This window comes from Myxocyprinus asiaticus, chromosome 30 (assembly GCF_019703515.2).
Source record: "Myxocyprinus asiaticus isolate MX2 ecotype Aquarium Trade chromosome 30, UBuf_Myxa_2, whole genome shotgun sequence".
Taxonomy (NCBI): Eukaryota; Metazoa; Chordata; class Actinopteri; order Cypriniformes; family Catostomidae; genus Myxocyprinus; species Myxocyprinus asiaticus.
The window spans coordinates 44,608,366-44,625,055 of NC_059373.1; the positions used below are offsets into that span (position 1 = coordinate 44,608,366).

The 16,690-nt window shown below is 44.5% G+C and overlaps 1 protein-coding gene across 1 annotated transcript in view; it reads left to right on the forward strand.

Moving 5' to 3' along the window:
• Window positions 1–6,971, forward strand: part of actr5 (actin related protein 5) — an 88,174-nt gene extending 81,203 nt beyond the window's left edge. Inside the window, exon 9 of the mRNA XM_051663796.1 lies at window positions 6,485–6,971. Within this exon, the coding sequence (XP_051519756.1) occupies window positions 6,485–6,757 (273 nt within the window). The 3' untranslated portion in view covers window positions 6,758–6,971. The remainder of the gene's footprint in view (window positions 1–6,484) is intronic.
• The last annotated feature ends 9,719 nt before the right edge of the window (window positions 6,972–16,690 follow it).

Below are 16,690 nucleotides of genomic sequence, written 5' to 3' on the forward strand. Positions count from 1 at the left end.
TTTACAAAGTATTTTCTGTTATGTAATTTTGCCTCACAAATTTGTGAGGCAAAATTGAGCAATCCGATGGCAATGTTGTCGTGGGGGCTCGTGGCCATTCATGGACCTTTTGATTTAGAGGGATTGACGCCGGTTGGCGCTGTCGTGCACGGGGTTAAAGCTCATGTTTTTCTTATTTCTGTTTGTTTTGTTCGGGGGGATGTTCGGGGTTTGATTGTTTCACTAATGGGGAATGTGGTCTGTATAATTTTGTTTGTGACACACAATGTATTTTTTCTACTATATCAAAATGTCAAATGTTAATATGAGTGTACTATCTCTCTCCACATGGAATGTAAATGGGTTGGGGCATCCCATAAAAAGAAGGAAGGTTATTACTTTTCTTAAACGTAAGAAATATGATAAAGTGTTTCTTCAAGAAACACATCTCTCCCCGCAGGAAGCTGAAAAAATTGGGAAGATATGAGGTGGACATGTTTTTTTTTTAGTGCTGGCTCAAGTAAGAGCAAGGGAGTCATTATATTGGTAAATAAACATCTACAATTCAAATGTCTCAAACAGATTAAAGATAAATTAGGTCATTATTGTTTTAGCTGAAATTCAAGGGCAAAGGTTGAATTTGGCTAATATTTACGCACCTAACGCTGATGATCAGGGCTTTTTTTATAGATCTTGAAGGGATGTTGCAAGCAGCTGGCACCCCTCATGATATAATATTGGGAGGAGACTTTAATCTTTTGAATGACTCAGTCCTTGATCACTGTGAAGTAAAAGTGTGTAAGCCCCCTAGAGCAACATTGACGCTTCACAGGATGTGTAAAAATCTTGGTCTTACAGATATTTGGAGACTTTTGAACCCATCCGGTAGGGACTATACATTTTTTTCATCAGTCCATAAGATTTATTCCACAATAGATTTTTTTTTAATATCCAAATCCCTCATTTCATCTGTTGTTGATTGCTCAGTTGGAAATATCTTAGTCTCAGATCACGCTCTGGTGAGTTTAGAGGTGTTGCCAAATATAGAGAAAAAGAAATCATATAGTTGGCGCCTTAATGTGTCCCTTTTGCAAAATCCTGATTTCCAACAAATGTTAAAGACTGAAATCAATGTTTATATGGAGACCAACTGGTCCTCAGTATCCTATGTGGGCATGGCTTGGGAGGCACTTAAGGCGGTTCTTAGGGGTCGGATCATACAGTATGCCTCATTCATTAAAAAATCCAAAGCACAAGAACTGGTGGAGTTGGAAGGAAATATTAAAAGTGCCGAGGCAGAGCTGAAGCGTCGTATGTCATCTGATGGCCTCAGAGAATTGACCCGATTGAAATATAGATATAATACTATTTTGTCGCAGAAAGTGGAGTTTTGGTTATTCAGGGCAAGACAGTCATACTGGGGACAAAGCAGGAAAACTTTTGGCTAGATATATAAAGCAGAGAGCATCTTTTTCTACCATTCCCTCAGTGAAATCTGCTGGTGGTGAAATATTTAATGCTTTTAAAGAATTCTATTTTGATCTTTATAGTTCCACGTCTTCATCCACTGATGAAGATTTTAGGAACTTTGTGGAACCATTAGATCTCCCTAAACTGACGACTGTGCAAAAATATTCTCTTGATTCTGAGATAACCTTGGAGGAGCTTGATGAGGTAATTAAGGCCTTGCCTACAGGCAAGGCTCCGGGGCCTGACGGCTTTTCCTCTGAGTTTTTCAAATCTTATGCTACAGAACTGGCTCCACTTTGTTAGAAGTTTATACAGAATCATTAAAGAATGGAAAGCTTCCTCCAACCATGACACAAGCCCGGATCAGTCTGATTCTAAACAAGGACAAAGATCCAAGCGAGTGTAAAAGTTACTGCCCAATTTCCCTGATCCAGTTAGATGTACAAATTTTGTCCAAAATTCTGGCTAATCGATTAAGTAAAGTTATGACATCACTTATACATATAGATCAGGTGGAGTTTATTCGAGACTGGCGCTCTTCTGATAATATTAGGCGTCTCATCAATATCATGTGGTCAGTAGTGAATGATCAATCTCTGGTCGCTGCCATCTCTCTTTACGCCGAAAAGGCATTTGATATGGTAGAATGGGATTATCTTTTTAAGATTTTGGAAAGGTATGGGTTCGGGAGTACATTTATTGGTTGGATTAAGTTACCTTATAGACACCCTGTAGCAGCGGTGCAAACAAATGGGTTAATTTCAGATTATTTTACTCTTGATAGGGGCACCCGGCAGGGTTGCCCTCTTTCCCTGGAACCATTAGCAGCTGCGATAAGAAAGGAGGATGATTTTCCAGGGGTGACGGCGGGAGGTGTGGCACATAAGCTTCTGCTTTACGCAGATGATATTTTATTATTCATCTCCAACCCTACTAGATCTATGCCTTGCCTCCACAGAATTATTAACTCCTTTTCCAAATTCTCAGGATACAAAGTCAATTGGTCTAAATCCGAAGCTTTGGCTTTGACAGCGTACTGTCCAGTAACGGCCTTCCAGCCGGGTGCCTTCCAGTGGCCCAAACAGGGAATTAAGTATTTGGGAATTTTATTCCCAGCAAATTTGTCTGATTTAGTCGGAGTTAATTTGATCCCTTAATAAAAAGGTTTCCGAATGATGTGGACAGGTGGGCTTAATTACACTTATTGATGATTGGGAAGGTTAATGTTATTCAAATGAATTGTATTCCAAAATTTAACTACCTGCTACAATCTCTCCCTGTAAATGTCCCCCTCTCTTATTTCAAGCAATTTGATAGCATAGCGAAGTCCTTCATTTGGAATGGTAAACGTCCCAGGTTAAATTTCAATAAGTTACATAGGCCGACTGACAAAGGTGGGTTAGGCCTACCCAAGATTTAGTTTTATTATTATGCATTCAGCCTTAGACATTTGGCTCATTGGTTGCTTCCACCTGAGAGAGCTCCTCCCTGGTTTTGTATTGAAATGGAAGTTCTTGCCCCTATCTTACCACTGCAAAGCCTTTCAATTAAACTAGCTTAAGAGGTTAAGTCACACCCCGTTATTTTGCATTTGCAATCGATATGGACAAAAGTGTCCAGAGTGTTTAATTCTGATATTTATTTAAACGTAGCCTCGAGCATATGGCTGAACCCTAAACTATGTATTAATAAGTCCCCTTTCTGTTGGTCAGATTGGATTGTGAGGGGGGTTAATACACTTGGTGACCTATATGAGAGTGGAGTATTGAGATCTTTTGAAAATTTGATTCAACATTTTGGGATTCCCAGATCTCAATTTTATAAGTATTTACTGCTGCCCCACCTGCTCTGCTCTGTTTTTGGGAGTAGCATACACCCTCCTAGAGCGGCAGATACTCTGGAAGTGGTGATTGCTGCTTTTGGGAAGGGTCATGAGGCATCAGTGTATTACTCCCTGTTAATTCAGAGTCTGGGGGACGGAGCTTTAAATTCTCTCAAAAGATTATGGGAGGAAGATTTAAATTTGTTATTGGAGGAGGGGGTGTGGGCAAGGATTCTAAAAAACAAAGTCTGCATCTACAGATGCAAGGGTTCACCTTATGCAATATAAGATTTTACATAGATTTTATTGGACCCCTCTAGATTGTATAGGCTTGGTCTTAAGGACACACCCATCTGCTGGTGATGCCATTCTGAAGATGGAGACACCATCCATGTTTTATGGGGGTGCCGTAAGATCTAAGAATTTTGGCTGAAGGTGCAAAGTTTTGTGTGTGATGTGTTGGGCACTCAGGTCTCGTTCTGCCCCAGACTCTGTATTTTGGGAGATAGGGAGGTCATGGATTTGGAGGATAAGTATATGAAGGACTGGGTTTTGACCAGTGTGATGATTGGTAGGCAGGTTATTTTGAGGAGTTGGAAGTCGGATGGAGCACCCTCGTTCCCGGAGTGGTGCGCGAGGGTGGCTGCCTTCGAGGAGGGGTCGAGCATAAGGATGGGGGTTAGGGAATCTTACAATAAGAAATGGGGCAATTATTTAGCATTTTTGAGGGAATCTTGAGAAGGGGCGGTGGAGGGAGTAATTTAGAGTTTATTTTTTTTATTTTTTTTTTTTTTTGTTTTTTTTTTATTATTATACTTAATTATTGTATGTTATTTCATGTTGTTGTTTTAGTTTTTCTGTGTGTGTGTCTATATTCTATTGACCACAGGGGTGTTCGTGGGGGGTCAGGGTGGGTTGAGAGTTTGGTAGGGGGGAGGGGATATAGTGGGGATTTAATGTTTAAAGTGTTTGATTCATTATATATATGTTGTTGTTTTTTTTGTGTTAATTTATGAATCAATAAAAATGTTAATAACAACAAAAAAACTCTTTGTAAGTCCCGCCTTCTCGCGCACCAGTTGGTCAATTATAAGACACTTGCAGCAACTATTGTCCAAATTCCTGCCTGTCAATCTCTCAGCAAATGCGTGAAGCGCTGTTGTGTTCAGCATTAAACAGTTGCTTGACAGTAGCAGCAAATGACAGCTGAGTGGAAACAATGCCCAAATGAAAGTGCAAATTTACAGAAGATTTGCACAAAAAAATTCCCATGCTTTCGTCCAGGTCGAGATCCGTGGGAAGCAGAATGTATGACATGTAAAGCTGGCACTTATGTGTCAGTTGCTAATAAAGGTGCAAAGATTTAGAAGCACACATTAGCTCTGCGAAGCATAAAGTGTCAGCAAAAGGTGAAAGTTCATCAGGTGAATTAACGGACTACTTTTTGCAACCAGGTAAAATTATCACATTGTTTCCTTTTCCATGGCCATTCAGAATAATAGTAATAGTAAATGAAGGTACACTCATGGCATCAGATATTTTATTTTAGTACATGGACATTCAAAAGAATGTTGGACATTTTGATATATATATTTATGTTATGCTAACAGTGTTTTTTTTTTTGTTTTTTTTCACTGTATTAAAATTTGCATTCATAGTAACACTGTTTTGAACCCTATTATCAAACCTGCATATCCAGCCTAGACCAGCATGGGAACTGTGTTGGTTAAAAAAAAAAAAAAAAAAGCTGTTGAACACCACGTTTTTTTTTGCTCAGGAAGAAGATACACATTGCAGAAAACACTGACCTAACAGCATGTTGTTGTAAAGGTAACATGGTTGCACCCTCATCCAGACAGACATTTTTTGGGAGCTCTGTGGAGGTATGGAGTTTGCAGGGCACACAGACTGACTCTGCAGCAATGTTTCTACCTGTGGAACGTTCTGCAAGCAGATGTGTACTTAGTACTTCATCTGTACAGTTAAGCCAGATAAAAGAGAAGGTATCAGTAGTAATACCACTGTGCACAAAGTTTATCTTTATTCATCTATTTTTATTTTTATTAACTTATTGATTTTGTTTTACTACTGTACAGTAATTTTTTTTTAATTGGACAGATTAAATTGTTTGCATTCAATTTCTTTAGTACCCGTACTTTGTTAAAAAAAAAAAAAAAAAAAAGTATAATTATAAACTTATGCGATTTTCTGTAATACAGTTTGGTTGACATTTCTTGACCAAGTGATCATGGCTATTGACCAAATGCTTTAGGCTGTTGTTATGAATGATCCATTAGCCATTTCAATTAACTATTATGTCAGCACAATGATAACAGTGTATGTGTTTAAAGTTTAAATACAATAAATAAAGATAAATCACTTAATTGTAAAATCATTGTTTTGTTTTTTCTTTAATGTGTCAAAAAGTAAAATAAAATGTAGTTATTGAGTTAAATATCACCACTGTTTGGATAACAATTTTTACATTCACAGTGTTTATTTTAGCATGCTTGTCTGTACAGTAATGTAGTTTGCTGTAGCTTACAATAAGCCAAACTTTAAGTTATTTGCCTTTCTCTGTATTTTGAAAACACAGCAAACTTGAAGCACCTAACACTTTTCACTCACAATTGCCAGTCATTAACATATAAAAAGCCCTCACAGCAGGACTACCATCAGTTGTCACAACCAGCCGAATTTCCTTTGTAAATTTCCTTCAAACTTAACAGTTCCCTTTACATGTCTGCTGAATTGAGGTATGTGTTTTTTTTGTGGACGTTAACGGTTACATGTTACTTGGGTCCATTTTTCCCCCAGTATTAGGGTTTGTCAGATGTATTAATCTGACAAACTTGAAGTTAAGTGGGAGTTTACTATTCCCAAATTTTTCCAGATTTGACTCTCTTCATGCAGTGTTTGGCAGCCGTTTTGAAGTTTTTCCTAAAAGTTTGCCTAGACGAGCTATTACGAACCACTGAAACTAACTCAAAAACACCTTTTTTAGCCAGATTTTGTTCTAAATGCCAGCACACCCATTCGTTCTTCGATTTTGTACGAAGTATACCAGGGCCTAAAGCTTCACTAGAATGCATTGTGGTTGGAAGTGGGAATCTTCAGCTATGGTATTACTACCACCAACTTCATCTGGAACGCGTAGTTTTTATGCTACCAGAAGTATGCAGAGAATACATAACTGTGTTTCCGCTCTTGCAGGTGTCTCTAGCGAGTCGTCCAACACTGGACGCGTGGTTTGGGGCTCATGAGTGGGCTCTCAGGACCCCCGCTGGAGCTCAAGGCTGGATCAGCCGTCAGGACTATGAGGAGAAGGGAGGAGAATATCTAAGTGAACACTGTGCTTCAAACACCTACATATCCATGAAACTCAAACCAACAGCAGCCGCTAAACACACACTCATCGGAAAATACTCGATGGATACAAACCTGCCTGACACTGCTAGCAATGACAATGACATCACCTTCCCTTAGTGTGTGTGAAGAGTAATATAGTGTAAACGATTGAGTTTGAGACATATTTATTAAATATTTTGTCTAAATATGTGATTAGTGACCAAGTTCACATTTTCAAACTGCTGTTGCTCTCTCAAGAATATTTGAAAAGCTGAAGTCTTCAACAAATGTATTTGGAAAATATTGTGAAATACTATACTACAATACTGAATAAAATACAATAAAACAGCAAGCTAAAAGCTTAGTGTGTTTTTACTTTGTCTGATGAACAGTATTCATAAAGCACATTGAGTCATGTGCTATAGGTATTTTGTTCCTGTAATGTGGCTATTGAGCAAAATAAATCCGATCTCAGTACGAAGTTGTTTTTAAATGGCACGTTCCTGATCACTTTCCTAGGTTTACTAATCATCTGCACCTTGATTACCCAGAATCTAAGTTGCCAGTACCATATCTCTCTTTTTATTATTTCAGTCAGGTGGGATCAATATCCAACTCAGCTTCATGTTCAGAATATCTACCTACTCTTAGTATTGCTACAGTATAGGGATGTGGCCGAAGCCAAATATCTTATTCGGAAAGGCACGAATAATGAAGTAAAAATAACGAATTCTACAGAGTAATAAAAAAAAATTATTTGTTAGACTGATTATCTGTAACGTTGGTGTCTAGGAGAGGAAGAGAGGAGACGCAGAAGTGGAATCTTTAAATCCTTTAATTATAATTGCTAGAGTGGAATCAAACAATAAAGCTTAACGTGCTATCACAACCTAACACTTAAAGGACTGACAAATGACTGAACAAAACTAGAGGGTATTTATACACAGAAAACTAATGAGGGAATCGAAGGCAGGTGAGGATGACGAACAGATGGAAGTGATTAGGGCAGTGAACTATGGGAGATGTAGTCCAGTGGAAAACTTCAAAATAAGAGTCCTTGAAGACATGGAGACAGACTTTGACCCCCCCCTTAAAGGGGGGTTCCTGGCGCCCAACAACGGATGAGGAGGGTAGGATGACACAGAAGATGAAGGATCCAAGGAGGATGATCAGGAGGCCATGGGTGCGGCTTCAGGGCTGGGAATGGATCCGGAGGCCTGGGAGGCAGCCACAGGGCAGGAACTGGGTCAGGAGGCAGCCACAGGGCAGGGACTGGGTCAGGAGGTGGGACCGCTGGAGGAGGAGACTCTGGGGAGGCGGGCGGAGCCGTGGAAGACTCTGAGGGTGGAGCCAAGGGAGGCGGCGCTGAGGAAGGAGCCGTGGGAGGCTCGAGGGGCTGAGACTGGGGATCGACCTCCATGGTCGTGAGCATGGGCAGAGACTGGGGAACGACCACTGTGGTCGTGAGCATGGGCAGAGACTGGGGAGAAGGTGTCCTTTTCAGGCCAGCAGGGAGCATGGATACGGGGATGGTCGAGGCTACAGGCACGGGCTCGTTAACCGTGGCAGGCACGGGCACAAGTTGTGGCCTGGGGTTCCCACCATAATTCACAGCATATGGGGTAAATGCAACTTACATGGTCGCTACCAGAACCTGGAGAGGATGAGCCCCCCAAAACTTTTTTTTTTAGGGGAACTGTATGGAAAGGAGTTACCTTGGAGATTGGGGCGTGGAAGGCACGGAGGGAGGAGTCGTGGAAGAAGTCCATTTCTGTATTAGACATGATGCGAGTGAAGGGTTATGTATATTCAGGGTGGCTAGAATGTAATTCGCCAAGGGAAGATCTTCCACCTCCAGAAGTCCTGTGGAAGTTTAATCCCATTCCATAAATGGGCTTGAGGTATATATCCAGTATTGAGGTCGAAGCAGCGATGTGAAGAAACTTGGTTGTGTATTCCAAGAGGGGAAGATCCTGCCTGAACAGCTCCAAGAATAACTCTGTTGGCTCCATGCTCAGTGATGTGCTCATCGAGGTGAGGCTTTGTAGGAGAGGAGGATTAGTGGGATCGCTGGAGTAGAGGAAGACGTTAGGAGGAACGGAAGTATATCCATATTTTTTGAGGGTCAGTCCTTCTGTAACATTGGTGTCTAGGAGTGGAAGTGGGTAGATGCAGGAGTGCAATCTTTAAATCCTTTAATTAACTAGAGGGTATTTATACACAGAAACAACAATTTTAACAACAATAGCATATTGTCAAGGAGTATATTAATTGACTGTCAACTATGTTGGGTACATTGTTATGGTTTGCAATATTTTTATGATTTAAACTAAAATATTAAAATTTGAGGTTAACCTGATCAAGAAAATAGGTGTGTTCAACTTGAACTTTATCTCGGTTTACCGATCAGCAAGATTTCCCGGTTGCAGTCGGGGGAGTAGTTGAAAAGCGAGCAGTCAAGCCAGACACTTTGCACTTCTCGTCGTCTGCTGAACCCACACCAGACGCGGAAGATTGCATAATGTTTGCTTGCTTTATTACAGACAAAGTGGAATTCAGATAGACAGATGCTTGAATTTTACACAAAATAATCAAAAATAATAATATAATAATAATATAATAATAATAATAATAACACCATGTATCCTGACAAAACAATTTATTGCACGGGCCGCAGCTGTATTTGTACAGATTTATTGTACATCTGTTTTAAACTTGTATAAGTTTATTTCTTTCTCAGAGGCAGAAAATTACAATACAAAAATAATTAAGGGTCTTTCAATACCCACAGCTTTCACCTAAATGTAAACTGCATATTCAGTTATTATGCATTAAAATATTTACATGTAATTGCATTTAAAATGTAATTAGCACAATTACAGAGGTATATAATGATGATTTGTGAGTTTTCACTGCAAAACAACCCCAAAAAATGCAGCAAATTCAGCCAATTTGTAATTCCAGCTAGCCAAATTATGTGACCATTTCCTAAATACACGTAATTTGATGACCAAACTTTAGTTGTGGCAATGTAACTGATTACATTGTGACAACCGGAAAAGTGAAATTCCTGTATGCGATGCCACAACGTAACTTTGGACCGGTGCCAGTCCATCATGACGACCTTGTGGCAACATCGAGGAACAGTAGTTGTTTGTTGGTTACCAGTTGGTGATCTTTGTTTTCAATGATTATTCTATAGGCAGACACGCAGTAGTCTAACCTAATTTATGTCCTTATTTTCCCAACATAATTTAAAGGTGTAACACTTAAATTTGGGAAAGGAGGAAGCTGGGCTTGACAAACAAATAGACATTTTAATAACACTTTTCAACGTCCAAAGAAACAAAAACACGCACTGCTTTTCAGCCAGCTGCATCAAATCATAAGGACATTCAGACACGCGGACATCTCTCTCCCGTCTGGCGCTTAGTGATGGGTCGTTCATTTTGTGACTCAGAAGAACGAGTAGTCTCAGAGTGATTTGTTCATTTTGTGTTGGCCGCTCCCTTCGTTTGTTACATGAAAACCGCATAGGCGCTGTACAGGAGACAGAAATTATTAGTTCACCTTTCCAGTTTTTTGGTCCAAGTCCTTCGTTCTTTTGTCACGTGAAAGCCGTATACGGGGGGGATTTAGCTATTGAAAAAGTAAAATTTTAATTTAATTCTGCTCAAATGAACGAAATGACTTGAATAAATTTTGGTGCATTTTGCTGAATGAGACTCAAAGATCCAAGTCAGTAAAATGATCCGATCTTCCCATCACTATTTGCGCTGTCTCTTCTCCTTAAATACTCCCGCCTCCCCTTACTGGAACGAGGCAGGTGTGGCGCACAGGTGGAAGTCATTCGCCACTTATCTTCCCGGCCTCGCTCTGCCCAGATGCCGCTCGGCTCTGACCTGCTCACCACAAAAGGCTATTTAAACAGATGCGTATGAATAACAAATGCAGACTAAAAGTTAATGTACTTCATTTATTTAGAAAGAGAACAGAGGAAAAAAATGCAACAATAAAAGAAACTGAGACCTATTGCCACATAATTGCAACAAAATTACAAGGCTAAATGACTTCTGTGCTCATTAAACTCTACCTAGACCAACTTAACACCTAACGCATTGAATTACATTTGTTAATTTAAAGTAATTTTAGGGATATATAAAAATGGTAAATTACTTCATTACAATATAATCTTCAGATCTACATATTTTTCAATAAATAATATTAAATTATAACAAATGTAAAATTAATCAGTTAGCAATAAAAAAAATTTAACAATTAAAAATGTGTGTGTGTGTGTATGTATGTATGTGTGTGTGTGTGTGTATATATATATATATATATATATATATATATATATATATATATATATATACACACACATACTGTGGTTGAGTGTGTGTGAGGTATATATGGCAGACCTCTGCCTGTCCTATGGAGGGAGCGGGAGCCAGGTGAACAATCCACATAAGACTTTAATGTCACACTTTTCAATGTACATCAAAACATAAATGTGCTTTTCTGCACAATAAACAAACACATTCAACAACACTCAACAGCCTTGCTTTTCAGCAGTCACTGTGGCACAGTCACTCACAGCTCCGTGCGTCTGTCTCTCCTCATCTGCTGCTGTCTTCTCTCCTTAAATACTCCCGCCGCTCCTCCCTGGAACGCGAGACCGGTGTACAAACAGGTGGAAATCATTTACCACTTATCTTTCCGGCCTCACTCTGCCCTGACACCGTTTGGCCATGCCCTGCTTGCAACAGTATAGATAGATAGTAGAGGTGTAACGCTTCAAATTTCTCAAGGTTCTGTTTGTGTCATGGTTTTAGGGTCACTGTTTCAGTATGGTTCGGTATTTGTTATGTACAAAAAAAGAAATATTACTGCCAAAACCCAAATAAATATATTCTATTTGGTAACAGACACTTCCAAGAGATTTGCCCTCACTACAATTCACTATGGTTTTACAGCAGTAAATGGTATTTGTAGTAAAATCATAGTAACCACAAAATTAACATAGTTACTGTCATGGTTACAATAGTAAAATCAAGGTTACTATATGGAAATTACAGTTACTATTGTAAAACAATGGTTAATTGTATCCAAACTATGATTTCTGCCAAGAAAACAATGGTGACAGCAGTCATTGTTACATTGTTACTTAATTAATTAATTATAATTATTCAGTCATGACTTCTACAGTGTTACTGAATAAAACCATGGTTCCCTATCTGTTACTCACTCGACGTTGTGTCGATGTAGTGACACTAGGGGTCACTCTTGGGAGCCCGAGACACCTCTGGTCTTTGATAAAAGGCCAATGAAAATTGGCGAGTGGTATTTGCATGCCACTCCCCTGGACATACGGGTATAAAAGGAGCTGGTATGCAACCACTCATTCAGATTTTCTCTTCAGAGCCGAACGGTCATGCTCACTGAGCTGAATACTACTGTTCATTCACCTCTGCTGGATCTGACGGCGCATTTCAGCGGCTTCTCCCCCCTCTGCACTGGTGCACTGCAGAGAATGCCCCTGGGTGCTTCGGCAGAAATAAAAGAGTATATTTCTCTAAAAGAGTATATTTCTCTAAAAGAGCGGCACACACGGATGTCTTTTTAAAGACGCATCTTTCTAAAGATGCTTTTCCGATTGTGTGTTATTCCTGGTTGCGCTCGTTATCTCTCGCCTTCTGACGGTCACGATCACTGTCTTTCGTGTCTGGGCACTGCTCAAGCGGAGACAGCGTTCGTGGATGGTCATGTTCTCATTGTGAGGATATGTCCATGGCAACATTGCGGTCGCGGCTCGCCTTCGTAAGAAAGCAAGCCACCCCAGAGGCTTCCCACCTCAGTCCTTTTACCTACGGGTATGAGGCCAGCACGGCTAGCACTGGGGGTGATTTGGAGACCCCAATGGGACCGCCTCCGCCGGGTATCCCCCTGCGGACCTCCCATTCCCCAGCACGCTTGTCTGCCCCGATTGGGCTTCCGGATGAGTCCACCGGCTCGTCTCATGGCGAGTTCGACCTCTTATTTGGAGCCTGCAAAAGTGATGAGCTCTCGAGCGCAGCATCGGAGAGCGGGCTCGTCCAGTCGGAAGCCTCAGCTAGGCTCCTCCCTTCAGGGACGATTGCCCAGTCACAGGCTGATGTGGAGATGACGACATGCTTTCCCAGGCAGCCACGAGCGTCAGCTAGAGTGGAACTCTCTGCTCTTCCCTGAACCCTCGCAGCTCGGTGATCGGTTCCTGGGATCGTGGCGCTGCTCAAAGCCACACCCCGCCCCCGTTCCTTTCTTCCCGGAAGTGCATGAAGAGCTGACAAGGTCGCGGGAGGCACTTTTTACTACCCGGTCTCGATCTTTTCAACTTCCCCGCCCTCACTACCCTCGATGGTGGGGCGGCCGAGGGCTATTCGGCAATCCCCCGGTGCATAAAGGCGCTCGCGGTGCACCTATGCCCGCAGAGCGCCACCACCTGGGGCCGGTGCCCAAAGCCCCCGTCCAAGGCCTGTAGGTTTACGTCGTCTCTGAAGGCCATGGCTCTCCTGCAAGTCCGCCAAGGTGCTAAAGGAACTACACGAGGGTAGTTCCGCCCCGGGATTGATGCAGGAATTGCGCTCGGCGACCGACCTCACTCTCCGAGCGATGGAGGTCATGGCGTGGTCTCTTGGGCACACTAGTGGTCCAGGAGCGGCACCTTTGGCTCAACCTGGTCGAGATGGGCGAGGCCGACAAGACATGATTCCTTGCTGCCCCCATTTCCCAGGCGGGCCTATTCGGCAACACCGTCGAGGACTTTGCCCAGCAGTTTTCGATGGTGGAGCAATAGACGGATGCTAGCCGGCATATCCTGCCCCGGTGCAGCTCAAGATCCCGCACCCTGTCTACTCATCGCCAAGTGCGTCCCCCTGCGGTGACTGCACCGGCTCCGCCGCAGCCTGCCCCTTCGGCCCGGCCCCGGCGTGGAGCCCACCGCAGGAAGCAGATGCCACCCGTCTCGTGGCCACCCAGAACCTATGAAAGGCTTCAAAGCACCCTTGAGACGGGCGGCCCAGGGACAACGAAACCCGCTGCTCTGGAACTGGTAAGCAGATCTCTCCATCTTTTTGTTACCTTTTGCATTTAATTGCGCTGCATGCCCAAGTGGCTGCAGTACTCAAGAGCTCAGCAAGAGTGATTTCCTTGTTCCCTGGGTCATGTATCCGGTGTGCACGGCCGTCATCACGACCACCGTCCACCGTTTGGTGCTCCAGCGGCAGTCTCCCGCCCCTGAGTGCCCAGCTGTGGCACAAATCTGCCCCCAATGTGACAGTCTCCACGGGTCACGAGGACAGGCCTCTTCCTCCCCCGTCCCAGGCTGTTCCGGGGGTGGTCACAAGGAGCCAGGTAAGTGCTTAGATGTCCTTAGACTCAGCACGGCCACAACATGGTGTGGCACCTCGAGCTCCGCCCTGCAGCGAGGCCCCACCTGCCGGTACGTCCGATGACATTGTCCCTTTGGTCCCACTTGTGCGGAACTTGGACGCGTGGCTTGCGCTTTCCAATCCGTCACGGTGGCTGGTCCGGACTGTCCGACTCGGCTATGCGATTCACTTCGCCGGGCGTCCGCCGAGGTTCAGCGGTGTCCACTTCACCTTGGTGAAGGACAAAAACGCTGCTACATTGCACAGAGATCGCTACCCTCCTACGGAAGGCACGATAGAACCTCTCCCTCCAGGCGAGATGAGGAAGGGGTTTTTCAGCCTCTACTTCATCGTACCGAAAAAAGGCGGTGGGTTGCGGCCAATCTTGGACCTGTGAGTACTGAACTAGGCTTTACACAGACTCCCGTTCAAGATGCTGACGCAAAAACGCATTCTGGCGAGCGTCTGGCATCGAGATTGGTTCGCGGTGGTAGACCTGAAGGATGCGTACTTCCATGTCTCGATCCTTCCTCGACACGGACCCTTCCTGCGGTTTGCATCCGAGAGTCAGGCATATCAGTACAAAGTCCTCCCTTTGGCCTGTCTCTGTCTCCTCGCGTCTTTACGAAGGTCGCAGAGGCTGCCCTTTCCCCGTTAAGGGAGGTGGGTATTCGCATTCTCAACTATCTCGACAACTGGCTAATCCTAGCTCATTCTCGAGACATATTGTGCGCACACAGGGACCTGGTGCTCTCACACCTCAGCCGAATACGGCTTCGGGTCAACTGGGAAAAGAGCAAGCTCCTCCCAGTTTAGAGCATCTCTTTTCTCGGTTTGGAGCTGGACTCAGTCTCCTTGATGGCACGCCTTACGAATGAGCGCACCCAGTCGGTGCTGGCCTGTTTGAAGGCGTTCAAGCGGTGGCCACCCCGCTCGGGTTGATGCATATGAGGCCGCTTCAGCACTGGCTCCAGACTCGAGTCCCGAGATGGGCATGGCGCCACGGGACACATCGCGTGGTCATCACGCCGGTCTGTCACCATCTTTTCAGCCCTTGGACTGACCTCTCCTTTCTACGGGCAGGTGTTCCTCTAGAACTGGTCTCCACGTGCGTCGTGGTCACGACAGACGCTTCCAAAACGGGCTGGGTCGCTGTTTGCAACGGGCACACAGCCGCCGGCCTCTGGACGGGTCCACGACTGCATTGGCACATCAACTGCATCGAGTTGTTGGCAATTCTGTTCGCCCTGCGGAGGATTTGGCCGTTAATCCAGGGCAAGCATGTGTTAGTTCAGACAGACAACATGACAACGGTAGCATATGTCAACCGCCAAGGCGGTCTGCGCTCTCGTTGTATGTCACAACTGGCCTGCCGTCTCCTCCTCTGGAGTCAGCAGCACTTCAAGTCGCTGCAAGCCACTCACATCCCGGGCAACCTCAACACTACAGCAGATGCGCTGTCACAACAGGTTACCCTCAGGGGAGAGTGGAGGCTCCACCCTCAGGTGGTCCAGCTGACTTGGAGTCGATTCGAAAGCACAGGTGCACCTGTTCGCCTCCCAAGAATCCTCCCCACTGCCCGCTCTGGTACCCCCTCGGCATAAATGCGCTGGCACACAGCTGGCCCCCTGGCATACGCAAATATGCGTTTTCCCCCAGTGAGCCTACTTGCACAGACCCTGTGCAAGGTCAGGGAGGACAAGGAGCAGGTTGTCCTGGTAGTACCCTACTGGCCTGCCCAGGCATGGTTCTCGGACCTCACGCTCCTCGCGACAGCCCCCCTTGGCGAATTCCCCTGAGGAAGGATCTTCTTTCTCAGGAACAGGGCACCATCTGGCACCCGTTACCAGACCTCTGGAATCTCCATGTCTGGCCCCTGGATGGGACGCGGAAGACCACCTGTGGTGGTAGACACGATCACTCAGCCTAGGGCCCCCTCTACGAGGTGCCTGTATGCATTGAAGTGGTGTCTGTTCGCTAAGTGGTGTTCTTCCCGTCGGGAAGACCCCCATAGATGCGCAGTCAGATCAGTGCTTTCCTTTCTGCAGGAGAGGTTGGAAGGGAGGCTGTCCCCTTCCACCTTGAAGGTGTACGTTGCCGCCATAGCAGCACACCACGACGCAGTCGACTGTAAGTCCTTAGGGAAGCACGACCTGATCATCAGGTTCCTAAGAGGCGCCAGGAGGCTCCTATTATAATAGGAGGCATAACTATCGCATATGTCGCCCAGGACATGCAGCCCCCGGTAGGGCTACAAGCCCATTCTACCAGGGGTGTAGCGGCTCCCTGGGCCCTGACCTGTGCAAGGTTCTACAACCTCCGGGTGGAATCGGTTTCATCCCAGGTAGTGGCACGCAACACAAGCGGATAAGCCTGGGATAGCCGGCCTGGTGTATCGCTTACACATAGCGCCTTCCACCTCCTTTTGAGTTGACAATGTGCGCCATTAATTCCCAGTAGTGTTCACAAGTTTGTTCCTTGGTTGACTTCCTCCGAGCCTTGTGGCAGTCGAGTTTTCAGAGAGATTCGCTGCCGGCCCAGTACACGCACTAAGAGCCCTGTTCTGGGGTAGGTGCTCCGCATGTGTCGGTTCCCTGTAAGGCTAACCCCATGCGATTATATATCTTCTGCTAATTCGTTTCCCTGTTGGCAAACTGCGTCT